Source organism: Pogoniulus pusillus, chromosome 15, assembly GCF_015220805.1.
Source record: "Pogoniulus pusillus isolate bPogPus1 chromosome 15, bPogPus1.pri, whole genome shotgun sequence".
Taxonomy (NCBI): Eukaryota; Metazoa; Chordata; class Aves; order Piciformes; family Lybiidae; genus Pogoniulus; species Pogoniulus pusillus.
The window spans coordinates 24,961,510-24,989,279 of NC_087278.1; the positions used below are offsets into that span (position 1 = coordinate 24,961,510).

General features: G+C 53.9%; 1 protein-coding gene across 3 annotated transcripts; it reads right to left on the reverse strand.

Moving 5' to 3' along the window:
* ATN1 (atrophin 1) lies at nucleotides 1-27,753 on the reverse strand. Of its 3 annotated transcripts, none has more exons than XM_064155847.1 (10): nucleotides 27,670-27,753; nucleotides 9,054-9,244; nucleotides 8,719-8,856; nucleotides 8,238-8,351; nucleotides 4,997-7,035; nucleotides 4,528-4,750; nucleotides 3,705-4,422; nucleotides 2,787-2,930; nucleotides 1,839-2,019; nucleotides 1-1,279 (listed from the first exon to the last, which is right to left on the reverse strand). In XM_064155847.1, the coding sequence occupies exons 2-10, from the start codon at nucleotides 9,129-9,131 to the stop codon at nucleotides 1,246-1,248; spliced, it is 3,669 nt and encodes a 1,222-aa protein (XP_064011917.1). In that variant the 5' UTR covers nucleotides 9,132-9,244; nucleotides 27,670-27,753; the 3' UTR covers nucleotides 1-1,245. The 3 variants fall into 3 exon arrangements, with proteins under 3 accessions (XP_064011917.1, XP_064011916.1, XP_064011918.1); XM_064155846.1 differs by lacking the exon at nucleotides 27,670-27,753 and adding an exon at nucleotides 27,189-27,498; XM_064155848.1 differs by lacking the exon at nucleotides 27,670-27,753 and adding an exon at nucleotides 17,298-17,412.
* Between the last annotated feature and the right edge of the window lie 17 nt (nucleotides 27,754-27,770).

Consider the following 27,770-nt stretch of genomic DNA (forward strand, 5'->3'; position numbering starts at 1 on the left):
TCTGGAAGGGTTGTTTTTAGTTTGTTTGGGTGTTGGGTTTGGTTTATGTTGGGCTTTTTTTTTCCTTTTTTCTTTTTTTTAAGAGCTTCATATATATATTTCTATATATAAATTATTAGAATGTGTGTTGGGGCTTGGGAGTGCAGGGGAAACTTGGTTTGAGGGAGGTTTTTTTCCATTGCTGGGTTGTTGTTGTTTGGATCGTGGTTTTCCTTTTTAATGATTAAGTAAATATATATATATGGGGACCAATCGAGAGATACAACTGAGAGGTCAGACACGCACGCAGGGCAAGGGTTAAAAGGGGGGGTCACAAGTTGCTACATAAAACTGCCACGTCTAATAGGATGTGCATGAGTTAAAAGTACATCAACTAGAATGGGTGAGGGGGGAAAGGGGCAGCCGCCAGCTGGAAAAGACAGTACCAGGACACAGAATCGCTCAGCCACATCAGCTCTCCCTCCGGGGCTCAAAGGGCTGCTGGTGGTGGTTTGCAGTCTTGAGAAGAGTCTCGTGGTGCTTTGCACCTCCTGCCCACTCCTGCCAGCCCCGGGAAAAGCACAGCCACCATCTCGCATCGCAGACAGTATCCAGGTGCTTTGCACCTCGGTGGCTGGGAGCAGTCCTGCTGCTTTTGAAGGGGTCCTGTGATGCCTTGTTCACATCTGAAGGGATGTTTTGGAGAATGAGAAGCCACTCAGGTTAATCACAAAAACTTCCATCTTGCTTTTCCGTATCTTACACCTACAGGGGGTGGGCTGTGAGGAGGCATCTTGAGAAAAGGCTTTCTTGGATTGAGTCACCTCTTGGCTGCATCTCCTCCTCCCAGAAGCAGAAGGGCAGCAGCAGGATGTGAAGTCCTGCAATGCTCTGCACTTTCCATTTAATACAGCTGTTCCCCCCCACCCCAAACAAAGGATGGAGCTACTGCCACCCCAAATTCACACCAGCCTTTGTCCTTCTGAGCTCAGTGCAATGCTGGTTCTGTTGGCTTCAGAGCTCTGCTGAGATCATGTACTGATCATTTGGTGTCCACTAGTTTTCAGTCCCTCCCCATTTTCTCTCCTCCGTTTTCTGCTCCCAGGATGCCAGCCTGTACTTTTTGACCCATCTTCACTCATGCTCTGCTGCATGGTTGGGTTGGGATATATCACTCTGCCGCTTCCCCTCCCCCAGGATTTGGTTGATTGATTGCTCCTCTTGAGAGAAAGCCATGATGATGTCATGTTGACAGCAGAAGCCCATTTAAAGGGGTTTGTCACTTTCTTTCTTCAGGTGACTAGGATCAATCAGAGGAACAAGGTGATTGTGAGAGAGTAAATGGTAATTTAGTATGTCCCAATGCCTTTCACTAATCAAGATCTGCACAACTCTGCTGGCTTAGCAAGTTCTGCCAGATCCTTGATGCAGGAGATGCTATCAAAAAGGTACAACATTGCCCCTCTCTATTTTCCAGTGTGCTTTCCCCATGCACATGGAGAAGCTTCATCCCGGCAAAAGCATCCAGCCCTTGCCACTGTTTGGTATTCTGGCTGGGGTCAGTCACAACAGTTAAGTTGCCACTGTACCAGCACATGAAAAAGGTGTTAAGTTTACCCCCTGCCCCAAAGAAGAAGACCCCACGTGACATCAGCTACTGAACAGCAACTTGCCAAGAACGACCTTCCCGGTAGCCACAGCCGTGCCCCAGGTACAGGCATCCCTGCTCCTGGGTGTGGGATCAGGCCAAGCCCCCCACCTCAGGGATGCTTCCCTGTCCCCAGTGCCTCTGCCATCGCAAAGCCGAGGCTGGTCTGGTGACGCACTGCTCAGGACAGCAGGGCCTGCTGCCCCCTCACCTGTAGTAGTCCTCCTGCGTGGGGAGCGGCACGCCGTGCAGCGGGTGGTGGGCGTGCAGCCACTGCTGCTGCTCCAGAGCCAGGCGCTGCAGCTCAGCCGACTGCGCGTGCATGGCCTGCAGCTGGTGTGCCGCTGACATGGGCGCCGAGAGGGAGCCTGGCAAGTCCCTGTAGGGTGCAGCTGCAGCCAAAGATGAAATGGAGAACAAACGAGTCACCGTAACAGCCCAATCCTCACCCATGGCCCCACAGCTCAGTCAAAACTGCACTGCCCTTCCTTTCCCAGCCCTGTCCATGTGCAGGAGTTGCTCGGTCCCTTATGCACCCTTTCAGGTGCTGCCAGTGCAAGAGGGACACGGAACTGCTGGAGAGGGTGCAGAAGAGGCCACCAAGATGATCAGAGGGCTGGAGAACCTCCCCTATGGGGATAGGCTGAGAGAGCTGGGGCTGTTCAGCCTGGAGAAGAGAAGGCTCCAGGGAGACCTTACAGCAGCCTTCCAGTACCTGAAGGAGGCTACAAGAAAGCTGGGAAGGGACTTTTGACAAGGGCTTGGAGTGACAGGATGAGAGGGAATGGATTGAAGCTTGAGGAGGGCAGATTGAGACTGGAGATTAGGAAGAAATTCTTTGCAGTGAGGGTGGTGAGACACTGGCACAGGTTGCCCAGGGAGGTCGTGGATGCCACCTGCCTGGAGGTGTTCAAGGTCAGCTTGGATGAGGCCTTGTGCGATCTGTTCTAGTGGGAGATATCCCTGCTCGTGGCAGGGTGTTGGAACTGGATGGTCTTTAAGGTCTCTTCCAACCTAAACCATTCTCTGGATCTCTGATAGCACAGGCCTCTCCTGCCCCATGCCAGAACTTCTCAGTTTGCTTCTGTGATCCTTCATGACTACTCTGCCTCTTGGAGCCCTGCTTGTGTTTTTTTGGAGACCTCGTGAGCATCCTTACCAAAAAGCTGGTGGCGCAGCACTTCGTTCTCATGTAGAGGGTGAGGCAAGAGAGGGTTGGGGATGGTTCCAGCTGGGTATGGTATCCGGGTGAGATGTGATCCCGAGGCAAGAGGGTCAATAAGAGGGTGAACAGAGGCCGAGGCTGGGAAGATAACACAAAAGAATTAAGTTGTGCTGTGGAAGAGGTAACAGGGAGAAAGGCACAAGGCACAGTGAATCCAGCATGGAGAGGGTGGCTGCTTGTGAGGGATGGGAGGGTTTCAAGGCCAGACAACGCAGTCCCATGTCCCTGTTACTGTTTTTGCCTGCAACAAATTTCATATTAAACAGGATGGCATGGTTCTATCTCTACACCCTTCAGGGAGAAGTACTGCTCCTTGAAGTCAATTCTGCAAGGACCTGCTCTGCATCCAATACCATGCCCATTTCCCACCCTGGCTGCCCTTCATCTGCTTCCCTTCTCCAGCAAACAAGAGATCAAACATTTCATCAATCCCAGGACCCTGTGAAAACTGTTCTTAGCAGGGCACCCACTCCCTTGCAGGCCACGGCATGTGGGATGCAGTGCCCAGTAGCACCACCCTAGCAGCCCTGACACTCATTTGGCCTCCCTGGAGATCCAGAACCACAGGTCATGGTGCCATCAGCTCTGCTCACCATTAAGCAGCAAATGCACAGACACCACAATACTTGAAACAGATGTCAGTGCCTTTGGTAGGATGGGAGTGAGGACAAGGCTAAATGATGATGATGATGATGTTGACCTCTTCTGCCTGAAAAGGTGGATCTGGGGCCTCAAAGTCTAGTCTAGGCAGCTTTTGGGTTTTCCCAGGGCCAGAGGGAGTGAGTGAAGAAGGGTGGAACAGGAGGGAAGGCAGCAGATTTGTGCAGGAAACCATCGCCATGGGGTCCTTACCTGCATGTATGGCATCCTGCTGGTGGAGATGGAGGTGGGAGTGGATGTGGGAATGCTGATGATGATGAGGTGTCACATTGAGCATTTGCAGCCGGGCCAGAGGGTCATTGCTGAGAGCAGCCACCCGCTCAGCGTGCTGGCGCTCAGCCGCCAAGCGCTCGGCGTAGGACATGTCAGGGCGCAGGGTCGGGCCGGCTGCCAGCGCCAGCCTCTCCCGCTCTAAGTGGCCCAGCCCTGGATGGAAGGGAAAAGCAGGATGCAGGCCAGGGGCTGTCTGCAGGCTCAGCCCGCCATGGCGTGGAAACGGATCCATGGCGGCGGCTGGCATGGCGTGGAGCTGCTCCAGCTCGGCCGGCTTGACTTCGAAGCCAGGCTTGAGACGTTCACGCAGGTCACGGTCCCTCAGGTCTCGCTCGCGGGCCTCCCGCTCCCTCAGCTCCCGCTCCCGCGTGGCCGGGTCACTGCTGTAGATGGCTGGCACGTTGTACCCCAGCAGCCCTGGGTCCACCGCGCCCAGCGGCATGTAGAAAGGGTGGTTGCGGTTGCTGGGGGACATGACATGGGGCCGCGCGTATTCGCTGAGGGTGCGCAGGGCCGGGGTGTCGGGGCCCAGGTACGGGGGCACGGTGGCGACAGCGCTGCCCTGCTCAAAGGAGGGGCGGTGGGGAACTGGCCCGAGGGATGAGCACTCAACTGGCCGGCCCTCCTGGGCCATCTTCTGCAAGAGAAGGAAAACGAGCGTCAGGGTCCCAGGACACAGCACCCGGGGGGGCCTCAACATAGCCTTGCAGCTGCACAGCAGCAGCAGCAACCCCAGACCTACCACGCTCCGCTCCAGCTCCCGCTCCTTCTCCCGCTCCCGCTCCTTCTCCCGCTCCCGCTCCCGTTCCCGCTCCTTCTCCTCCTGTGCCTTCTGCTCGGCCTCTCGACGCACTTTTTCCACCAAGTCTGCCCTTTTTTTGGCCAGCTTGGAGCCATCGAGAGGCACAAAGTACAGGTCTGTGCGGGAGCAGGAGTTGAAGCCACGATCCAGGTGTTTGTTGAATCTAGGGGTGAGGTAAAAGCCTGTCACTGCAGAAGTGGCTGGAAAGGCAGGGATGGAGACAGGGGTGGGGACAGGGGCAAGCAAAGCCAAGTCCAGCACTGCAGGACATGAAAAAGCATCACAGAAAAGGCCAAAGGGCACAGCTTCACCTCACACCCAGGATGACCTCCCACTCCCTGCCCCATGCATCCCTCCCAAGCCTGGGGACAGCCCCTAGATCCCTGCCCCCTCTAAAGCCATCCCTTACCTAGCTGACTGGCTGGCATGGCTTGGCACATCCACCACCTTGGGGGGTGGTGAGGGGCTGCGAGCAGGTGGCACAGGGCTCTCAGGAGGTTCATACTCCTCTGATGGCTCCTGCTTGATTTGTGTCGCGCTGAGGGGGAGTGGGGCAGGTGGTGGGGGAGCTGGAGCTGCCATGCTCCCCGGCAGGGGTGGCGGTGCAGAGGGAGCAGGTGAGGGGGCTTTGTAGCCCCCTGCCACAGGGGATGAGGCTACGCGATAGCCAGGAGGGGTGGCTGCCCGGAATGGGGCGGCCGAGGACGCAGGGGGTGAGCTGGGCTTGTAGGGGGCTGGGGGCTGGAAGGTGGGGATGGGGGAGGCTGCCCGCTTCCCGTAGGGAGCCACAACCGAGGCGGGCACCGGGGGTGAGACTGTCTTGTATGGGGCAGCAGACAGGGAGGCCATGGTGGCAATGACGGTGGAGAGAGTGGTAGCAGCGGAGGTGACTGGAGGGCCAGCCCCAGGGGCAGGGGAGGGAGGTAGTGGCGGGGGGAAGGTGTAGGTGGCAGGACTCTGACCCGGGGCGTGAGTGCACATGCCAGGGTAGCTTCCCTGGGAAGAGGTGGTGGTGGAGGAGGAGGAGGAAGAGGAAGAAGAGGGGGCGGCAGCAGTGGCAGCTGAGGGAGCCTGGCTGTAGGTGGCCTGGCTGTGGGGAGGGTAGAGACGCAGCCCATAGGTGCCATGGGAAGGGTGATGGCTGTTTGACTCCAGGCCGTGGGGGTAACCCCCAGGTGGTTGGGGGGGAACTGTAGCTGCTGGGGAGACCCCCCCGCTGCTTCCATGGCCATGGTGGTGCTGCTGGGGTGGTTGCTGGTGATGGAGGGGCTGGCCAGGGAAGGAAGTGGTGGGGTGGGAGCCAGCATTGCCCAGGGGGCGGCTGTAGGGGGGTGGTCCCTGGCTCCAAACTGGCTGGGAGGGCAGGGAGGGTTGAGTATACTTGGGGGGCTGGCTGGACACAGAGAGGCCACTGGGTGGGGGGAAGGAGTGCCCATAAGAGGCACTGTAACTGGGCAGAGGCTGTGCTGTGGAGGGCTGGGGGTACTGAGCTGAGGAGCTGGAGGGTGGCAATGGTGGTGGGGCATAGGGGTAACGCGAGGGGGCCAGGGCCGGTGCCTTGTCCTGCCCCATCCCATGTGGTGAGGGAAGGTGGCTGCTCAGGGCCTGCCCCACCATTCCAGGGGAGCTGGAGGCAGCTACCACATTGTTGAGTGGGCGCAGGGCTGGGGGGGGAGGTAGATTGGCAGAGACGTGGGGGAAGGAAGGGGCTGAAGCTGGAGGGGCCACTGGAGGGTTGGCTGGGGATGTCTTTTGAGGGGGAAGTCCCCCAACCACTGATGCCAGGGAGATGGGGGTGGTGGGTGGTGGATTGTGCTTGGCACTGAGGGTTTGCTCACGACCCCCTGGTGTTGGGAGCCCTCCGACTCCACTGGCAATTTTGGCCCCAACCTGGACCACATTGGCTGTAGGGTAAAGGGGAGTGTGGGTGGAGGAAGAGGAGGAAGAGGAAGAGGAGGAGGAGCAGGAAGAAGAGGAGGAGGATGAGGAGGAAGAAGAGGAAGAGGATGAGGAGGATGAGGAGGAAGGAGGAGCAGGAGGGGCAGCAACAGTAGAGGAGGAGGTGGGTGTCTGTGGGGCTTGAGCCTGGAAAATGCGTGCGGCCTGGCCCTCCAGCTGGGAATGGTAGCTCCCTGTGGGGGGCCCCTGGGAGTGCACCTCAGGAGGGAGCCCAAAGCTGGGCTCAGGTGGACGGGGCAGGTTGTCAGGAGGGGCAGCTACCGGTGGGCTCTGGGGGAAGAGAGGGGGGTGATGGTAGGAGTGAGAGGGCCCCTGGGACAGCACAGAAGAGGAGTCGGAGTCGTTCTCCACACTGCCAGGGCTGTAGACGCTGGGGGAGGTGCTCCTGTTATCCTGGTCAATGTCCCGTGGGTCACTGCTCATCTCATCGTTGAAGCTGTGGCCATCAAGGCTGTCAACATCAGATGGGGATGGAGGGCAGGGCAACTCCTGAAGTGGGAAGAGGAGAGAGATGTTGTGGCTTCCCAGCCCACCCACAGCACTTCTCCAGTTGCCAGAGAAGTGCTTTCTGACCACTGCCTGCCAGCCTTACAAAACCACACAGAGGGAAGCAAACGTTGCTTGCAGAAGTACAGACACCACCACTCCTCTGGTCTTCCCTTCAGTGTTCTTAGGTCATCCACGAGCACCACAGGCTCAAGGAGGAGGTAACTATGGGCACCTCCTGTGCAGAGGCGGTGAGGAAGGGCAGAGAACTGTTACAGGAGGCTGAGAGTGAACAAATCCAAAAGGTCCTGGCATCACCACCACTGGTGATGAGCCACAGGCCAGGGTATGGCACCATCAGGTGGCATGGGGCAGCCTGCACCATGCATAGCCCTGGGACCCAAAATTGCTCTTCTTGTCCCTACAGGGCTCTCCTGAACAGAAGAGACCTGCTCCTCTCTGGCTCCCCCTCAGTGCCCCTCTGCAGTTCCCAACCCCTGCTCCTCCCCACTTCAGGCAGTGAAGTGCTGCTGACCCAGACAGCAGCAGAACAGTTAACAACAGCCACTCTTGAGCCTCAGAGTTTACAAGAGACGCTAACCTGAAACATGATCACTGCTGAGCTGAAGGAGTGTCCAGGTGGAGGAATTACAGTGGTTTAATTACCACACCCTCATTAACACGAGCAAATATCCCTGTGCTTGAAGGGCTCTCTGAACAGGCCAGTGGGGAGCTGAGAAGCATCCAGTCTCTAACCATCTAACCTCCCATCCAGCTCAGTGCTGTTGGCACAAGCCCTGGCACAGCTCTGCAAGACAGGCACCTAGAACCCACCACAGCTGAAGCACTTTAATCACAGTGCTCTGGAAGGGAGCAAAAGAGGCTAAGTCCAACAGGACTGGCAGCTGCACATGGAGATAGGCTTCTGCTGCTGAGCTGGGAAGGGCACATGCACAGCTTGGAGTGTGTGGCAGTCCCCTGCAGATGAAGTAAAAAGGACAGAGAGCCTATGCTCAGCTGTCACACTCCCAGTGGCATTTTTGTAGCCAGGCAAACGCCACTTAAGTCAGAAGAGCTGCAGTGCAAAGCTTAAGGTGCCAGGGCTCCTGAGCATCAGAGTCAGCATAAGCAGCACAGGTAGAGAACAGGAGACTCCTCTGCCTGGAACCTGGGACACACCAGCAATGAGAAAAGGGAGAACAAACCTCGGTTTTGGTTTTTTTGGGAGCACTGGTGTCTTCCCCTTCACTCTCTGAGATCTCTTCTGTTCGGCCCTGCTTGCTGCTCTTGGGGGTGCAGGACTCCTCCATGCGGCCTTTCTGCAAGGGAGAGGAGCAGAGGGAGCTGGAAGCTCACAGAGGCATTTCCCACTCTGCCAGGTCTCCACAGACTGCAGTAGTGAGACAAAGCCACCACAGTGTGCGTGTGAAGACCCTAACAGAGCAGCTGTGAGCTGCAGCACATTTAGTGCTAAGAAGGGCTTGTGAGGCTGCAGCTCTTGGGAGACAGCAGGAAATGTAAGATGCTGAAGACAAGAGGCAAAAGGGATCTTGGCTGTTCCTGAGAGCCAAACGGCACGGGCTCCTCAGTGAACCCATCCTGGTCTGCATCCCTGGATGGCCAGATGAATGCTAACCAGCCTGGGCAGTCCCCAGGCACCCTCCACTCTGTGCTAGCTTACCCTACCTTTGTGGCTTGGCGAGACTTCTCGGCTTTGCCATCACTGCTGGAGGTGCTGACGCCACCAGGGGAAGCTCGACCTCGCGACCTGAGCTCCTCTCGGGGCCCTGGAGTCTCTTTCTTCCGTCCACTCCGCATTGACATCTAAGAGAGGGATGGCCAGATCAGTCCTGCTTTGCATTTCCCCCCACTCCTGCCCTGCTCCCAGACTCCCAAAGGCCCTGAACCCCTGGCACTCCGATGTGGCAAACTCAAGTCTGTGAGCTATGCTCTGAGTCTCAGTACCAACTCGGATGCCCAGCCTGGCTCCGGTACCCCACCCTGATCTCCCTCTCACGTACGGAGTCCTTGTTCTGTCGCGTCTTCATTCTTTTGAGTGTGGGACCCCCATTCTCCTTGGCCCGGTTTGATGAAAACATAAATTTTTGTCACTCTGCAGCCCCAACTCGGCTCTTCCTGGGGAGACAGAGGCAGGCAGGAGCAGCTCTGGGAGGGAGCTCACAGCAGCAATGCAACAGCAGCCAAATGAATCCTGAAGAAAGACAAGGAGAGATGAGAAGGGAGAGTGAGGGAACTGTGGGGCATCCTTTTGTGGTTTGCCACAGAAAGGTGACAAAATCATTAAGCTTCCTCAATTATTATTTGCAGACACGAGGATCTAAAGAATGCAATGAACTCCCCTGTCAGCAGGTGAAAAGATGTGGCCACTGTGACCTTCAGTATCCAACGTCTAGCAGGGACACCCACACGATGCTGGCAGCCAGGACTCAACAAGAATGTTACCAGCATGTCAGTTGTCCTCTGCAACCGTTTTGGTATTTCCATCTCCTTGTTCATTTAATCTCCAGAGAGGGGAATAAAATAAAGGCAAAGTGCTTTAAAATCTTCCTAAAGACAACCTCCCTGATTCCCTAAGCTCCTCTTTGCATTTAGTGCAGGAAGTCACACTTCATTCCTGCTGTGTCACTCAGCTGTGTCAGTGTACCGAGTCCTAGTGGCCTTGGCTGGAGGGGTGCTCCACACTGTGTCCTCTCTGGGGCACACACATGCATGCATACACCGGCATGCTATAGACAAGGTGTGTCAAGTCTTCTTAGGCTGCTCAATGCCCAAGGTGCATGGAAATGCATTTAGTATTGATTTTGCATGATGCACACAGAATCATCACTGTTTCATAGTCATGGAGTCACAGACCTGCCCTGGTTGGAAAAGAAATCATCCAGCCCAACCACTCTCTAACTCTGCCAAGCCTGGCACTAAATCATGTCCCTCAGCACCACATCTCTGCCTCTCTACAACAGCTCCAGGCATGGGGATTCAAGCACCTCCCTGGGCAGCCTGTGCCAGTCTTTGAGAACCCTTTCAGTCAAGTTTTTTCTAAATATCCAACCTCAACCTCCCCTGGTGCAACTTGAGGCCATTTCCTCTCCTCCTGTCAGCTGTTAACTGGAGAAGAGACCAACCGGTGCCTGGCTCCAGCCTCCTTTCAGGGAGTTGTAGAGTCAGAAGGTCTCCCTTCAGGCTCCTTTTCTCCAGGCAGAACAACCCCATTTCTCTCACAGACACTCCTCACCAGACCTGTTCTCCAGACCCTTCAGCAGCTTCCTTGCCCTTCTCTGGACCCACTCCAGCACCTCAATGTCATTCTTGTAGCAAGAGACCCAAAACCAAATCCAGTCCTCAAGGTGTGACCTCACCTTTGCTGAGTCCAGGGGGACAATCACTGCCCTGGCCCTGCTGCTCACACTATTGCTGATCCAGGCCAGAACACTTGGCCACCTGGGCACACCCTGGCTTCAGCTAGCTGCTGACCAGCACCCCCAGTTTTTCCTCTGCTGGGGAGCTTACTGAGTGTGCCTTGATCCTCTTATACAGATCACTGATAATGACATTAAAGAGAACTGGCCCCAGCACCTGACTTGGAAGTCCAGAGAAGTTTTGTGATTAAGAAGATTTGAGATCTAGGACTCCTGAAGGCCATTCCAGACCTGGAAAGAGCAGCTTCCAGATGGCTTGTGCAGGAGCAATCTGGATGCACTTTCTCTGAGGGAGGAGCTGAAACCAGGTATTAGAGCAAAGGCACCAGAGAGGAGAACTCAGACCTCCCTTGCAGTCAGCCCTGCTGCTGAACTGTGTGATCCTGGGATCCCTGCTGCTCATCTCCTCCATCTCCCTACCTGTGAAATGTCATTGACCTGTCTCTTCTGGGGCTCCACATGACCAATGCTTAGAGCAGCCCATCCAGAAGGGACTTGGTAAGAGCAGGGAACTGTCTGGTTTACTTCCATTAGTATTTTATTGGCCCCGACCACAAATGCCGCAGGGGACTCACCCAGCATGAATTCCCACACCCAACAATTACCAAGCCAGACCTCTTCTTTTAACAGAACAGCAGCTCATGATGCTTTGTAGTGACCTCGTGGAGCACAGCACTCTCCTCAGCCCTTCCAGCCTCACATTTCTGTCATGCTTTGGCCTTTGGTTGCTAACTCAGACAACTCCACTGATGCTCTTCCAGACAAGCATCTAATATCATCCTTCCTTATGTGGAACAAATGTCTGAAGTAAGACAAGCCTTAGTTTAATCCAACTTCCACAGATGTTGGCAGCCTTCAAGTATTAGCTCAGCCCTGCGCATGCAGAAGCAGCAACAGCACATCACTAACATCTCTCTTCTCTTTCTGTTCTACTGGCATGTCACCCACACCTCCCACACCAAACAGGTGACCATGACACAGGGCACAGGTCTTCAGCTTCCTGGGCATCCTGTAGGGACAACTGAGCTCTTCTGTACTCAGCACTGGGGAGACCACACCTTGAGGATTGGGTTCGGTAAGAAAGACACTGAGGTGTGGGAGCAGATCCAGAGAATGGCAAGGAAGCTGGTGAAGGGTCTGCAGAAGAGGTCTGGCGAGGAGCAGCTGGAGGTCAGAAGCCAGCTAAGGCCCAGCTAGCCCCCTCTCAACTCAGTAACAGGAGAAAAGAGAGCTGAAGGCCCCCAGTACCCTTGTCACAAAATAGCCAGCACTACCTGCACCTTAACTTCCTTTAGCTAGCCGAGCTCAGCTGCTAGTACTCATCTGTTCAGAGCTACCACGGTGTGCGAGTTTGAAGCAGGCTAGAATGTTTTGGTGAGAAAGAAGTAGATGATAGGCTGTGAAAGGAAAGCAATGGTGATGTCTCCTTCCCTCAGAGTCTTGCTGAAGAAGAATGTAAACGTTAGATAACACTCTGGCCATCTTTGTCACTCTCGGGCTGGGCTTTGACTGAGCTGCATCTCCCTAACCTCACCTGCCACTCACCTTTGCTTCTTAACCTCTTGGCTGAACCTCTGTTCTTCCTTAGGACTGGGGTAAGGTTGAGAGGGGCAGGGGGAAGGTGCAGGGGTGGTTGAGAGCCCCTCCTGGGGACTCAGGTTTCTGGGAGGGCTGTTGTGTTTCTGTATTACCTTTTACCTTGTCTATTTCTGTCTATAACTGCATATACTGTAAATATCTGCTTGTCTGTTGTGCTAGCTGTAAATAAAGAGCTTCATTTATATTCCCAGAGCCGACTGAGTCTAGTTGGGTATTTATAAAGTAGGGGGGGTGGGTAACACTCAAACCATCACACATGGTCTCTTCCCTTTCTTTTGTAGTACTGCTCTCTAGGGAGAAAAAAACACAAATCATCTGCTTGGTTTTATCATCTGCTACTCCTGATCTTCTCCAACTGCAGCATGCCAGGAATTTCAGGCAGATTCTGACCTGATCCAACTAGGAGGACAAATGTAGCAAGCAAAATGTGGCTATGGTACACAACACAAGAGCCCACCTTGAGCTAGGCAGTGATGATATGGTGGTTGAGACGACTGAGGTAGCCTTCTCTCTCCACTGAGACAGTGCTTAGGCACTGCCTAGTAGACCATGCACCAGCTGGAGGCACTGAGTGCAAAGATGTCAGGGTGTGAGACCAGATCATTCAATCTCAAAGCAGAAATGCATGGAAACCTGCCACCCATGAGGCCCACAAATGCTCTCTTGAACCTACTCACCACAGCCCTTCTAATCCACATCAGGATGCCCTTGGACTTCTTGGCCATCAGGGCACATTGCTGGCTCATGGACATCCTTCTGTCCACCAGGACCCCCAGGTCCCTCTCTCCAACGTGTCAGTCCCCAACCTATCGTGGTCCATGGGGCTGCTCTTTCCCAGATACCAGACTCTACACTTGGCCCTGCTGGATTTCACTGAGTTCTCCCCATCCAGCTTTCCAGCCTGTCCAGGTCTCACATGCTAACACACTAAATGGGACCCACCTAGGTTGCTACTGTAGAAGTAGCAACCACCAGATGCTAGTTCAGAGTGAAGTCCTCCTTCAGTCAAAGTAGAGATGTGCTGTGGTTCAGACATCTTTCTCTTTAGCTGCTGCCTGCTGAAAGTACACAGTGACTATTCCTCAAGGAAATTTTTTAATGTAGGCACCTCATCCCAAATCCTGTGTGAAATCCAAGGCTTTTGGCATGCAAAGGCAAGGACTCAGAAGCCAGATGTGAGAGTTAAACTGAGTCTGCTTCTCTGCAATTCATTATCTCTGTGTTCCCACCCTGGTTCGTCTCTTCCCCTTCTGCAGGCTTAGCACTTGAGGGAGGAACCAGGTTGGCAAAATGGACTCTGCTGCCTCCTAACACAATGCAGATGCTGGGAAGTGTCCTGAAAGTCACAGATGGGATGATGACCCATGGATCCCTCTTGACAGGTAAAGATTGCTCAGAAGGGAGTGTCCACTGGAGCACTACAGACAGGGGACAGAGGACACGGGTGGGAAGTCTGAAGCTGGCACATAGATCCAAATGGCCCAGAGAATGATGGCTCCAAGCATTTGTAATTCCCATCTCCACTTCCCTCATGTTATGAAGGGAAAATTACCAGCAATAGAACCAGGGTTAACAGCTGGGCAGGATCTTGAAAGCACGAAGCTTCATCTGAAACACTGCAATGGGACAGCCTGAAGTACATTTCCCACTGGCTAACTATCTGCCTTCGTGCCTGAACCCTGGCAGAGAATCACAGAATGGCTCAGGCTGGAAGGCACCTCAGAGCATATCTGCTCCAACCTCCCCATCATGAGCAGGGACTCCTCTCAACTAGACTCAACTGGCTCAATCATAGAATCAACCAGACTGGAAGAGACCTCCAAGATCATCCAGTCCAACCCATCACTCAGCCCCATCCAGTCCACTAGACCATGGCACTAAGTGCTTCATCCAGTCTTTAATAGTGGTAGAGCAGTGCCTTGAGAAAGGAGACATGGACATCCCAGCTTGCCCTTGAACACTTCCAGGGAGGAGATATCCACACCCTCCCTGGGCAGCCTGTTCCAGAGTCTCGCCACCCTCATACTGAAGAACAACTTCCTAAGACCCAGTCTAACCCTGCTCTCTCTCAGCTTCAAACCATTCCCTTGTCCTGTCTCCACACATCCTTATGGAAAGTCCCCTCCAGCCTTCCTGTAGGATCCCTTCAGGTATTGGAAAGCAGCTCTAAGGTCCCACTGGAGCCTTCTCTTCTCCATGCAGAACAACCCCAGCTACCTGAGCCTGTCCTCATAGCAGAGGTGCTTGAGCCCTTGGATCATCTTTGTGGCCTCCTGTGGATTTGCTCCAACAGCTCTGTAACACTCCTACTACAGGCATCTTGCTACAGAGCTGAGTGGAGAAAGGATCAGAAGGAAGCAGAAGCACAGTGTGCTGTGTCAAGCAGCAGTGGATCAAGGGGTCAGGGCTTGGGTTGCACATCACAGCCCTAGTGTCAGACTTCTGATAGCTTCAGGGGGTGTGACACTAACGTACAAAGGAAAATGATGGTCTGAGCAGAGGAGCTGAGATGCCAGAAATGGTTAAATGTCACAAAAGCAGTAGGCAGACTCTTCTGGCTAATGTTATCTTGGGTGGGAATATTCCCATGCCTGGCAAATTCATTCTGCTCAGTAAATTATGTTGAGAAGAAACATATGACACAAAATGGATGATGGTTGTGGAACATGGGCAGCTCTCTGTCTGCTACAGAATAACTGCAACCAGGAGAGTGTGTGCAGGAGCTGAGGACTGGATTCAAGGAGTAAGAATGAAGACCTGGTCAAATAACCAGGGAGTCACAGAATGGTGGGGGTTAGGTCATCCAGCCCTGCTACAGCAGGATCACTTAGGGCAGGCCACACAAGAACACATCCAGGCGGGGTGGGAATGTCTCCAGAGAATGAGGCTCCACAACCTCTCGGGGCAGTGTGAGGAGGACAGAGCCAGGCTCTGCTCAGGGATGTCCAATGATAAGCCAAGGGGCAATGTGTGAAAGCTGGAGCAGAGGAGGTTCCATGTGAACATAAGGAGAAGCTTTTTCACTGTGAGGGTGCCAGAGCACTGGAGCAGGCTGCCCAGAGGTTGTGGAGTCTCCTCTGCAGACAGTCCAAATCTGCCTGGCTGTGTTCCTGTGTGACCTGCCCTGAGTGATGCTGCTCTGGCAAGGAGACTGGACTTGATCTTTGAAGGTCCCTCCCATCCCCTAACATTCTGTGACCACCAGCAGCTGCCAGATGCGGCTGGGAAGGGTTGAGACGTGCTCTATTACTGAGGCTTGTTGTCCCAGGGTAAAGGTGGACTGAAAGGCCAGCATCACAGCTCAGAACTGCTCCTGCTGCTCAGAAGTCAAAATACAAACCCAGTATGAAAACAGTTTAGCATGAAAGCAGAGAGAGCTGTCAACTACTGTCATCTTCTCTAAAGAAACTGGTTTTGTATTGGCAACACACTGGAATTCCACTGCACCCTTCTGTCTTCATAGTATTGCATGAAATGGGTCACCAGGAAATGCTTCCACTCAATCAGTGTAAAACTGCTTTCATTAACTTCATCCTGCACAGCAGAGCAAATCTCACCTGCTCCAGCAGACAATAGCTGAATGGACTCACTGCAGTGAAGGACTGCAAGAGGGGAAACACCACCCACATTTTCAACAAGGGAAAAAAGCAAGACCCCCGAGACTCCAGGCCAGGCAGTCTGAGCTCTCTGCCTGGCAGGCTCACAGAGCACACCCTCCTAAAGGTGAGCAGAAGATGAAAAGGTGATTGGTGGTAACCAACTGCCTGACCACCTCCCTGACTTTCTATGATGGTACAGCATCAGCAGGTCAGTGGAGAACAACTGGAGCCATCCACCAGGCCTTGTGCAAGCATCTGACACTGGTCCTACATGACAGTCTGGTCACCAAACTGGAAAAGCATGGACTTTAGGAGTGGACAGCTGGCTGGATGAGGAACCGGCTGTTGGTTGCACTCACAGTCACAATCAATGGCTCAGAGTCCTAACAGAGACCAGTGGTGTCCCTCAGAGGTCAGTACTGGGACCAGTGCTGTTTAACGTCTCTGTCAGTGACATGGGCACTGGCACCAAGGCACTCTCAGCAAGTCTGCAGATGGCACCAAGCTGTGTGGTGTGGCTGACAGGCTGGAGGGACGAGATCCATCCAGAGGGACCTGGACAAGCTGGAGAGGTGAGCCCAAGCCAACCCCATCAAGCTCAAGGCCAAGTGCAAGGTCCAGCACCTGAGTCAGGGCAATCCCAAGCACAAAGCCAGGCTGGCCAAGGAGTGGCTCAAGAGCAGCCTTGTGGAGAAGGGCTTGGGGGTGACAGTTGGTGACAAACTCACCATGAGCCAGCAATGGTCACTGGCAGCCCAAAGGGCAGCTGTGTGCTGGGCTGCATCCAAAGCAGGGAGAGCAGCAGCACAGGGAGGGGATTCTGCCTCTCTGCTCTGCTCTGCTGAGACCCCACCTGCAGCACTGCCTCCAGTTCTGGTGCCCCCAGCATAAGAGGGACATGGAGCTGCTGGAGAAGGTCCAGAAGAAGCCACCAAAAATGATCAGAAGGCTGGAGAGCCTCCGCTATGGGGATAGGCTGAGTGAGTTGGGACTGTTCAGCCTGGAGAAGAGAAGGCTCCAGGGAGACCTTAGAGCAGCCTTCCAGTACCTGAAGGGGGCTACGAGAAAGCTGGGAAGGGACTTTTGACAAGGGCTTGGAGTGATAGGAGGAGGGGAAATGGATTGAATCTTGAAGAGGGCAGATTGAGACTGAAGATTAGGAAGAAACTGATTCCAATGAGAGCAGTGAAACACTGGCACAAGCTGCCCAGGGAGGTTGTGGATGCCACCTCCCTGCCAAGGTGTTCAAGGCCAGGCTGGATGAGGCCTTGAGCAACCTGTTCTAGTGGGAGATGTCCCTGCCCATGGCAGGATAGTTGAAACTGGATGATCTTCAAGGTCCTTCCCAGCCTAAACTGTTCTATGGTTCTTGCACAGGGCTCTGCCAGTCTGTGCTTCCAAGCAATCTGCAGGCCCTGCTCTGGGGAGAGTGGAGGATTCTGCAGAGGTTTTGAGTTACATCTGTTACATACTCAGAGTTGGTTTAGTGTTCCCTTGGGAATCATATTATGATGAATCTAACTTCCTCCAGCACAGCTAACCTTCATTTTCAGTTGCTCTGTAAAAGGTGATCTTCTGTGCTGTGAATTGAGCTACTGTTAAATGCCTGGATGTTTTTGCTATTGATTACCTCACTTTAGTTCTGATTGTTTTAATTTCACTCTGCTCATCAGAAAATTCTTTTGTTTCTCAGGGAGATTCTTCACCGAGTGGAGGTTCCAGGATTACAGCTTTCATGCTCAAAATCACATTCTTACTCCTAATGGTGCTGCAGAATTAAGGAAACAAAACATTCATACAGAATTAATAACATGTAAACTGGCTATGTCTCCCCAGCCTGCCAGCACTACGCTGGTTTGTGTTTAGTTCTGCTCTTTGGACCCTTTTCCTCAAACATCGACCATTTGTATGGTTTGTGTTCCCTTCCTGGGGAGAAGGAGCACCTGGGGAGTGTGACAAGTGTGCTTGTCACATGGAAAGATGTAAATCAAGAGACTGCATCAATTCACAGAATGGTTTAGGTTGGAAGGGACCTTAAAGATCATCTGGTTCCAACCACCCTGCCATGGGCTGGGACACCTTCCACTGGACCAGGGTGCTCAAGGCTCATCCAACCTGCTCCTGAATACACTGCAAAGATTTTATTCCTAATCTCCAGTCAAAATCTGTTCTCTTCCAGTTTCAATCTATTCTCCCTTGCCCTGTCACTACAAGCCCTTGTCAAAAGTCCCTTCCCAGCTTTCTCGTAGCCCACTTCATGTACTGGAAGGCTGCTCTAAGTCTTGCTGGAGCCTTCTCCAGGCTGAACAGCTTCAACTCTCTCAGCCTGTTCCCATAGAGGAGGTTCTCCAGCCCTCTGATCATCTTGGTGGCCTCTTTTGGATCCTCTCCAGCAGCTCCATGTCTCTCTTATGCAGGGGACACCAGAACTGGAGGCAGTGCTGCAGGTGGGGTCCCTGCAGAGCAGAGGGGCAGAATCCCCTTCCCTGTGCTGCTGCTCTCACTGCCTTGGATGCAGCCCAGCACTCAGTACATTCTGTGCCTCAATGTCCAGTACTAAGGAGCACAACTTACTCCAAAGCATCACAGGGTAGCTGCCCAGAGACTAAAAGGAAGATGTCAGCTAGCAGGGGCACCTGCAGGTTTCTGCTCCAAACTCCTCCTCACTAATGGGCTGACCCCAAATCCAGATGGGGTTGCTCAGGGCCTTGCCCACTAAGTCCTGACCATCTCAAAGAGCAAAGCTGCCCCAGCTGACCTGGGTCACCCACTCCACTGTGGACATACCCATCAGCAGGCACCGTTCCTTTGCTGCAAGTTGTGACTGGGACTCCAACATCACAGCTCCTTGTTGCTGCTACATGGAAGTCATCCACCTGTCAACCCATCATGGTTCCACACTCTGCTCCCAGGCCTTCCTGGGGAAGATTGCTGGCAACTCTACAGCTACAGGACATACACAACAGAGGAAACCAGAAGCTGACTCAGAAGTCAGTGGCCACACCATCTGTCCCTTCCTTAACAGACCACTGAACAGCAAGCACGGTCATCCCTCTCTGCCAATGCCTCTATCATTCAGAAGCTGGCAGAGGGAGGCCTGGGCAAGGATGAAACTGCTCAGAGCCCTCATCCCAGGCAAACCAGCCAGCATGTAGAGAACAGCTAGAGAAGCTCAGCAGCTAGAGGGATCAAACTGCAAATGGATCTGAAGGACTGAAGTGCTGAAAGCATCAGGCTAGGTGTAGGAAAGCCTGCTGGATGCTCCCAAGGATCAATGTCCTGCCTCCCAACGGCATTACATCTGGAGAGCACAACCTAAGAGATGATTCAGGAGAATAAAACACTAAAGAAGCAAATCCAGGATGGATATAGAGAATGCCAAAGAGAAGCCAATGCAGATGAAAGTCTAGGGAGGTTCTCCTCCCCCTCTGCTCTGCCCTGCAGAGACCACATCTGCAATACTGCCTCTGGTTTTGGGCTCACCAAGAGAGACAGGCACCTGCTGAGAGAGTCCAACAGACTGGGGGACTGGAATATCTCTGCTATGAAGGAGGACTGAGAGCCCTGGGAGTGTTTAGTCTGAAGAAGAGAAGGCTGAGAGGGGACCTTATCAATGTCTATAAATAGGAGGGGTGGGTGTCAAGATGAAGGGGCCAGGATCTATTTGGTGGTGTCCAGTGACAGGAAAAGGAACAATGGGTACAAGCAGGTACACAGGAGGCTCCACCCCAGCACAAGGAGACACTTCTGTGTGGTGAGGGTGACAGAGCCCTGGAGCAGGCTGCTCAAGGAGGTTGTGGAGTCTCCTCTGGAGACTTTCAAAATCCACTTGGATATGTTCCTGTGTGACCTGCCCTAGGTGATGCTCTGGCAGGGGGATTGGACTGGATAATCTCTGGAGGTCCCTTCCAACTCAGAACATTCTGTGATGCTGTAATGAGGCTAATAATGATGAAAAGCCCTGAGAACTGTGGAAGGCCTTTCCAGGAGGAATGCCTGAGTAAAGAAATGGCACGTGAACTTCCACCTAAAATGTAACCAATCTACAGAGGGGGAAAAACCTGTTCCATCTCCACACACAACAGAGCAGTGCCACTCAGAGTGGTACCAGTGGGATCAACAAAAATGTCACCTTGTCACTCAGCAGCCAAGACAGTGAGCCACATTCTAGGAACTTCTGAGAAAGGTACTGACAAGAAAACAGGGAATGCTCTTGTAAAAAGCCAAGACTTCCCCTCATCCTGAAGTAACTGTGCATTTCTGCTCCTTCCACAGGAACTAGAAAGAGCACTGAGGAGGCACAACTTGAGGGTTAGACATCTCCATCCACAGAAAAGGTGACTAAGTGAAGATGTGACTGAGGATTCTAAAACCATTTATGAAAAGCAGAGCTTGGGCAGGAAAGAATTCTCCACTGTTTTTGCACTATACTGAGAACCATCAAATAAAACTACAAAGAACCAAGTTCAAAGCAAACAAAAAAGAGAGAACTCTTCTTAAATGGGTGACTGCAGAATTTTGAAACAATGGACACCAGAGGTGCTAAGAGTTTGCATGGATTTAACAGCAGCCTGGAGAGTTTCCTGCAGGAGAGAAGAGGAGCTTTGGAATAGCCAGAAACCACACCCTGCTCCAGCAGTCACCCACCGAGCACTTGGAAGCTCTAGGAGTACTGTAAGGGATTGATTGGTTGGATGGCTGCACCCAGAGAGCTGCAGTCAATGTCTCAGCGTCCTAATGCAGACAAGCAGTGTCCCTCAGGGGTCAGTACTGGGACCAGTGCTGTTAAACGTCTCTGTCAGTGACATGGGCACTGGCACCAAGGCACCCTCGGCAAGCCTGCAGATGGCACCAAGCTGTGCAGTGTGGCTGTCAGGCTGGAGGGAGGGGACCCAGAGGGACTTGGACAGGTGAGCCAAGCCAACTTCATCAAGATCAAGGCCAAGTGCAAGGTCCTGTGCCTGAGTCAGGGCAATCTCAAGCACAAAGTCAGGCTGGCCAAGGAGTGGCTCAAGAGCAGCCTTGAGGAGAAGGGCTTGGGGGTGTCAGATGGTGACAAACTCACCATGAGCCAGCAATGGTCACTGGCAGCCCAAAGGGCAGCTCTGTGCTGGGCTGCATCCTAAGCAGGGAGAGCAGCAGCACAGGGAGGGGATTCTGCCTCTCTGCTCTGCTGAGCCCCCACCTGCAGCACTGCCTCCAGTTCTGGTGCCCCCAACATAAGAAGGACATGGAGCTGCTGGAGAAGGTCCAGAGGAGGCCACCAAAGATGAACAGAATGCTGAAGAACCTCCCCTATGGGGACAGGCTGAGAGAGCTGGGGCTGTTCAGCCTGGAGAAGAAAAGGCTCCAGGGAGACCTTACAGCAGCCTTCCAATTCCTGAAGGACCTACAAGAAAGCTGGGAAGGGACTTTTGACAAGGGCTTGTAGAGATAGGATGACAGGGAATGGATTGAAGCTTGAGGAGGGCAGATTGAGACTGGAGATTAGGAAGAAATTCTTTGCAGTGAGAGTGGTGAGACACTGGCACAGGTTGCCCAGGGAGGTAGTGGATGCCACTTGCTGAGGTGTTCAAGGCCAGATTAGATGAGATCTTGAGTAACCTGGTCTAGCAGGAGGTGTCCCTGACCACAGCAGGGGGTTGGAACTGATCTTTCAGGTCCCTTCCTACCCAAACCATTCTTGGAGAGCACTCGATCTTGCCTTCACTTCTTTCCTAGGCTGTAGTAGTGACAACCACCGGAGCAATAGACTCTGGCGTAGATGCACCCGGTAAGGTCACTGGCACGTTTTTGACAAGTTCAGTGGTACAATGTGCTAAATGATCCCGTGAAGAGCAGTGGCTAGCACATCTGCCATCTCTTTTAGCAACAGAAAGAGGGCTAAGGAGAATCTGCATCCTTTAGCAGATGCGGGAGGAGATAGTGACAAAGAATGAGGAAAGAGATGAGGATCACAGGATGTTAGGGGTTGGAAGGGACCCAAAGAGATCATCAAGTTCAACCCCCCTGCCAGAGCAGGACAATACTATCTAACAGAGATCACAGAGGAACACATCCAGACAGGCCCTGAAAGGCTCCAGAGAAGGAGACTCCACGACCTCCCTGGGGAGCCTGTGCCAGTGCTCTGTAACCCTTACAGTAAAGAGTTCCCCCTGAGGCTGCCTTTGCCTCAGTCTTTGATGGTAAGACTGGTTGGAAGACAGGGATTGGGAGCAGAAATAAGCCCCCAGAATCCGGGAGGAGATGGTTAGACCTGCTGCAGCACAAAGGCATGCACAAGACTATGGAGCCAGAGAGGACTCACCCAAGAGTCCCAAGAAAGCTGCCAGAAGTGCTCTCCAAGCCACTTTCAATTGTTCCCCAAGCAGTCCTGGCTCAGCACGTGGCTGAACTTGGCAAATGTGCCAAGAAGGAACAGGAGGATCTGGGGAACTACAAACCTGTTGCTCTAACCTTGGTGCTGGAGAAGTCTGGGGAGTAGATTGCCTTGAGTGCCATCACTTGGCACATAGAGTGATCAGGTAGGTGGTCAGGCCCCATCAGCACAGGTTTATGAGAAGCAAGCGCTGCCTGACCAACTTTATCTCCTCTATGACTAGGTGGCCTGTGTGGTGGATAGGCTATGGATGTTGACTACCTGATGTCTAGTAAAGCCTTTGACACTGCTACCAACAGCATCTTCCTGAAGAGACTGGCTGCTCAAGGCTTGGAAAAGTGTAGTGTTTGTTGGGTAAAAAATGGCTGGATGGCTGGTGGGGAATGGAGTTAAACACAGTTAGTGGCCAGTCACAAGTGGTGCTTCCCAGAGCTCAGTACTGGGGCTTGTCCTCTTGAATCTCTTTACCAATGATCTGGATGAGGGCACTTAGGGCAGCCTCAGTACACCTGAAGATGAGACTGAGATGGGCAGGAGTGTCAGTCTGGCTGAGGGTAAGAAAGCTCTGCTGACGCCAATGAGATGAGACTCAACAAGTGCCAGGTCCTGCACTTGGGTCACAACCACCCCATGAATGCTCCAGGCTTGGGGCAGAGTGGCTGGGAATTGCCCAAGAGAAAAAGGCCTGGGGGTGTTGATGGACACACTGAGCTAGTGTGTGCCCAGGTGGCCAAGAAGGCCACCAGCATCCCAGCCTGGATCAGCAGCCAGGCCAGAGAAGCAATTGTATCCCTGTACTCAACATCAGGGAGGTCACACCTTGAGGACGGGGTTCAGTTTTGGGGCCCTCACTAGAAGAAAGCCACTGAGGGGCTGGAGGAGGCCCAGAGAAAGGCTTCCTGTTCCCTTTTAAGGCAGGGGAAGTGCAAGACTATAATTCTGCAGCTAAACTGATCCATGATGAACAATGTTACCAGGGCAAGAGACACAAGGACGACAGAAAGCAACCAGCTCCCCTTCTTCAGGGAAGCCCAGACATGCTATCAGTGGCTGAGCTAGCTTGGAGAAGATTCTGTGGACACCCTTTGGTTTGGAGGTGAAAATCCTGCCAGGATAATCAATCCAACACTGAGGACAAGACAGCATTTGCCATCACAACAAGCACTCACAACAGACTGCCAGAGGTTGCTGCAGGAGCACTGCTGGATGTGGAAGCAAGGCAATGCTGCCTCACAAAGCTGACTTAAGACTTTGCACATGCACCTCCCCACCAAGCACTCAATGCCCAAATGAGCCAACCAGGCTCAAAACATTTCATCTGGAAACATCCTTTTCCATCTCATCATTCTCCACACACATCTCCCTGAGGACATGGGCTGTGGGCCCAATACTGCCCACCACATGGCTGGAAGGTTCTCTGCTGTTCAGCCCAGCATGGCACAAAGAGCAACAGTACCTGGCCAGTGGGGCAACAAGCCTCAGGCATCGCTGAAACTCAGGCAAGGCACTGAGATGGAGCACCTCATGTTCCAGCAGCCACTATGTCCAGACTCGGGCAGTGATCACATGAATGAGCGCTGCGGAGGACACATGGCCTAAGCATAGCTCACTTTAAGAGCATGACTTCTTCAGAGATGCCTCCACTTTTGAACACACACTCAGAGCTTGTGTTGCCTTCCCCTTCGGCCTTCAAGAGATTTATAAAGCATCATTATTCTGTATTTCACCAAGAACAGTCCTCAAGAAGTACAAAAGGAAGAGAAGTGATAACCACAGGAAAAACACTACTTCATGTTTCTGTAGCATCTCCTGCTGGAAGAAAAAAAGAGATCAGAAAGTCCACTGGAAGCAAGAAAGTAGCTTGTTGTCCAAACAAGAGTGGGAAAATGCAAAACCATCTGGGGCAGATACAGGCTGACCAACAATGCAAGCACATTATGCACAGAGAAGGGGCACACCTGTCTTGGGCGAGCACAGCCTGCTCTCACCAGGCTCCTGCCCCACACAGAGGGGAGGGAAAAGAAACACCAAATCCCCTGAGGACTGAGAGGAAAGGCTGCACAGGTACCTCAGCAAGAGCAGCAGAAGCCAGCCACAAAACGGCTCCATCAAGCCTACTGCCAGCGGAACAGCAAGCCTGCCGCTCTGTCCCACTCGGAACTACAAGCCCCACAATGCTCTGCTCCAGTCAGCACTTCCATTGTGAAGCTGGCATGACACTGGCATGGGATTGAATACGCAGCAGCAGCAGATTCAACTCAACCCAGGACAATACCCACACAGGGAAAACTGAGGGCTGGGAAACATTCAGGTAGATACTTAAGGCAAGGCACAGCTGAATCAATGCTTAGACCAATTACAGAGCCTGCACTTGCAAAGGTATTACACTTCAGAAGTGGTAAATAAATCATCCTTCTCCACACTGCTCTGTATGCCACAGCAGCTCCTCGCCCTGACTCCACCTCCACTCCACAGAACAACGCTGATGAACATGAGGCAGCTCCAAGAGGAATCAGGAACATAACACAAGCCGTGATAGAGGCGGCACTCCGGGAAGTGAAAACCTGTGTGATTCACTTCAGCTATAAATGAAAACAGAATGGAATACTTCTGTTGGAAGAAACCTGCAATGACCATCTAGTCCAACTGGACTGGATGCTCCTCTTCTTGAAGGAAAACACAGACCAGGTTGCTTTTAGAGTACTGATCCTGGTCTGGGTTAGCATCATAACTGCTTGCATATACATTGTTTTGGAACACAAACGTGCCCACAAGAAACCTTGTTGCAATTCCTTGTGCATGCAAAGCTAAAGGTGAGAAAGTCAGAACTTTTCAAGAGTTATCCAAAGGGTACAAAACCTTTGTACCCTTTGGGGTACAAAGAAGGGGGGAAGAAGGTGAATACATATAAAGAGAAGTGAAGAGAGGCCACCACAGCAGGCCAAACCTGTTCATCTTCTTCATTAGGATTCACTGCATGTTTAATTTTCACATGTTTGGATGGGGTATAAAAATAATTTCCAGCATAAACTGTGGTACTGTGTGTTCGCCCCTTAATGGTCACACTGGAAAAGCTCTATCATGAATCACAACTGGAAGTCTGATTTGAAAGACAGGATAATTCCCAAGGCATTGAGGAAAGACAGAAACGATTGGTTGTGCAGTCCCCAGTAACCAGTGTTAAAAAACCCAACCTGGGCAAGAAATGGAAAAAAGGCTGAAATTCATCCCAACAACACTCTGACCATTCACTTTTCCACGTGTCCCATCCATGGGCGATGACCTTGGTGTTCCAGCCCCTCAGGGATACACATATGCAGCACAGCAGTGACACACAATACCTTCAGGTCCAGCTTTCAACTCCAGCAAATGTGGGATCTGAGGTAACCGGGCACAGATTTGGCTGATGTGCTGACACTGACACAGTAGTTCTGGGGTAAGCCAAGGCTGAACTCTGAAGCTTTATGCACATGCATACCTGCAGGGTGTGTAAATCGCGCTCAACCATTCAGTTGGTCACAAAACAAACGGCATTTCCAACTGTTACTCTTCTGCTCTCCTGCTACACGCCTTAAGATAATGGCCCACTACTTTCTCCTCACTTTTTCAATGCTTGGAAGCACAGCAGCTCCCATAGATTCCACCCAGTACAACCAGAAATAACAAAACCTGCTTCGAATAGCTGTCTCGGTAAGGACGTACTCGTGAAGAACCACAGCACTGCAAACCAGACCCTGCAGACAAAAGCCATCGAAATTCTTACAGTGGCCATCCTCGGAGGCGCCCCGCACCCCTCAGGGCAGCCACAGCCCCGAGCCAAAGGCTGCCCATCTCGGAAGCAACTTCAAGAACGTACAACAGCCATCAGGGCAGAGCCCAACGGCAAGCAGAGGCAGCGTGGGAAGCAATGCCATGGTGACCAAATGGCTGCCACTTCAACAGCAGCACAGCCGCTCGGCAAAGCACGGCCGGCGATTCGCTGGGCAGCGGCCAAGGCAGGTCCAGGCCACCAGCCTGCAGAAGCCATCAGGGCAGAACTGCTACCAGCTCGACGGCACAGCACGGGAAACAGAGATGCCACTTCTCAAAAAACACCTCAGCCGGCACACGGACACCCAGCCCGAGGCATCGGGGGGTCCCCAGCTGGCTCGCAGCGCACACAGCAACGCCATCCCGAAGCCACCCATGCTGACGGGTCTTGTCTGCTCCCTGGTCACTAAGTAGCAACGTGGAGTTTCGGCGGAGGAGCAGCGGGCTACGTAGGCTGAGGGTGGCATCACAGGGGGCTGGGGGGGAGGGTGAATCCCACCCGTGTCTGCCATAGAAAGAGAGAGGCCCCGATTCCCCCGCTCAGCTCCCGATGGAAACGGTGTTTCTCGGTATTCCTGCTGGCTCCCCGGCCGCAGGGGACAATACGGGGCTCCTCGGGAGGAGGCGGCTGTGGGAGCCGGCAGGGCGGGCAGATGCCCCCTCCGGCATTGTTGTCCATTCCTCCCGGCACAGCACCCGGCTGCGAAGTCCCAACTCCCGCCTCGCACCGACCGCTACCCCACCCCCGGCCGCTCACCCCCCAGCCCCCACCGAACTTTCTGCTGCAGGGAAAGGGGGGCTCCGCGGGCTGTGACATCATGGGGGCAAGCAGCGCGGGCTGTCCTCGCCCCGGGACCCCCGCGGTGGGCGCAGAGCCCCTGACAACACCCCACCACCACCCCCTCACCCCCCAAGTGAAGGCGCTTCGTCACCATCCAAGGCAAACAAGTCCCGGTCGGGCGGCCTGGGGCGAGCAGCGCACCCCACGGTGGCTTAGGAGTGCTCCCCGCCGTGACCAGGACCCGCCGCGGGGAACGGGATGGGGTCCCCGCACCGACGAGCCCAGCCTCTGTGAACCGCGGCATCCCGACCCCTCGCTGCATCCATGCCGAGGCCGGGAACGGCTGCGGTGGTTAATCGCCATCCTGCCCTCGTCCTGTCCCGTGTCCCCCAAGCCCCCCAACTTTGCTCTCCCCCCTCCACCCCGCGCCGCCTCGCCCTCCTCCCGACAGACGGACCGGAGGGAAAAGAATTACACCCGTGGTAAAATGCAGCGAGTGGGCGAAAATGACAAGCGGGGCGGGAGCGGCTGTGAGCGGGCGAGGGACTCACCGACGGCTCCGGAGGGGAGGTCGAATGAAGGGAGGAATGGAGGCGACGAGGAGCAGGGGGAAGGGATTTAAACGCTGCCAACACCCCCCTCCCCTTCCCCCCTCCTTTTCGGCGCTCCCTCGTTTTCTCTCGCGTCTCCGGAATAACCGGTCGGTGGCGGGGACAGCGGCTCCCGGGAGGAAGGGGGGAGTGCAGCGAGCAGCGGGGCTCGCCCCACACAGCGGCTCTATCGTCTCGTCTCCCAGCGCGTACCCCGTGTCCAAGCGCCGTCGCCTCTGCCCCACCGCCCTCCTACCGCTGCCCGCCTTAGCCACCTCCCATTGCCGAAGAGCCCAGAACAAGCCCCCCCCCCCCCTCCTCCTCCACTCCTCCGCTCCAGCACCCCCAAGCCGCACCCCCCAGCCGCACTCTCCACCGCCCCTCCCCGCCACCCTTTCCCCGCAGGGGCCCCGCTAAACATATCATACACCCCCCAACCCACCCGAGCAGCAGGGGTGGGAGGGAGGCCGAAGGGATCGCAGGACGAGGGAGGAGACCTGGCCCCGGGGCGGGCAGCCGGCCCCGGCCGCGCCCCGCTGCCCC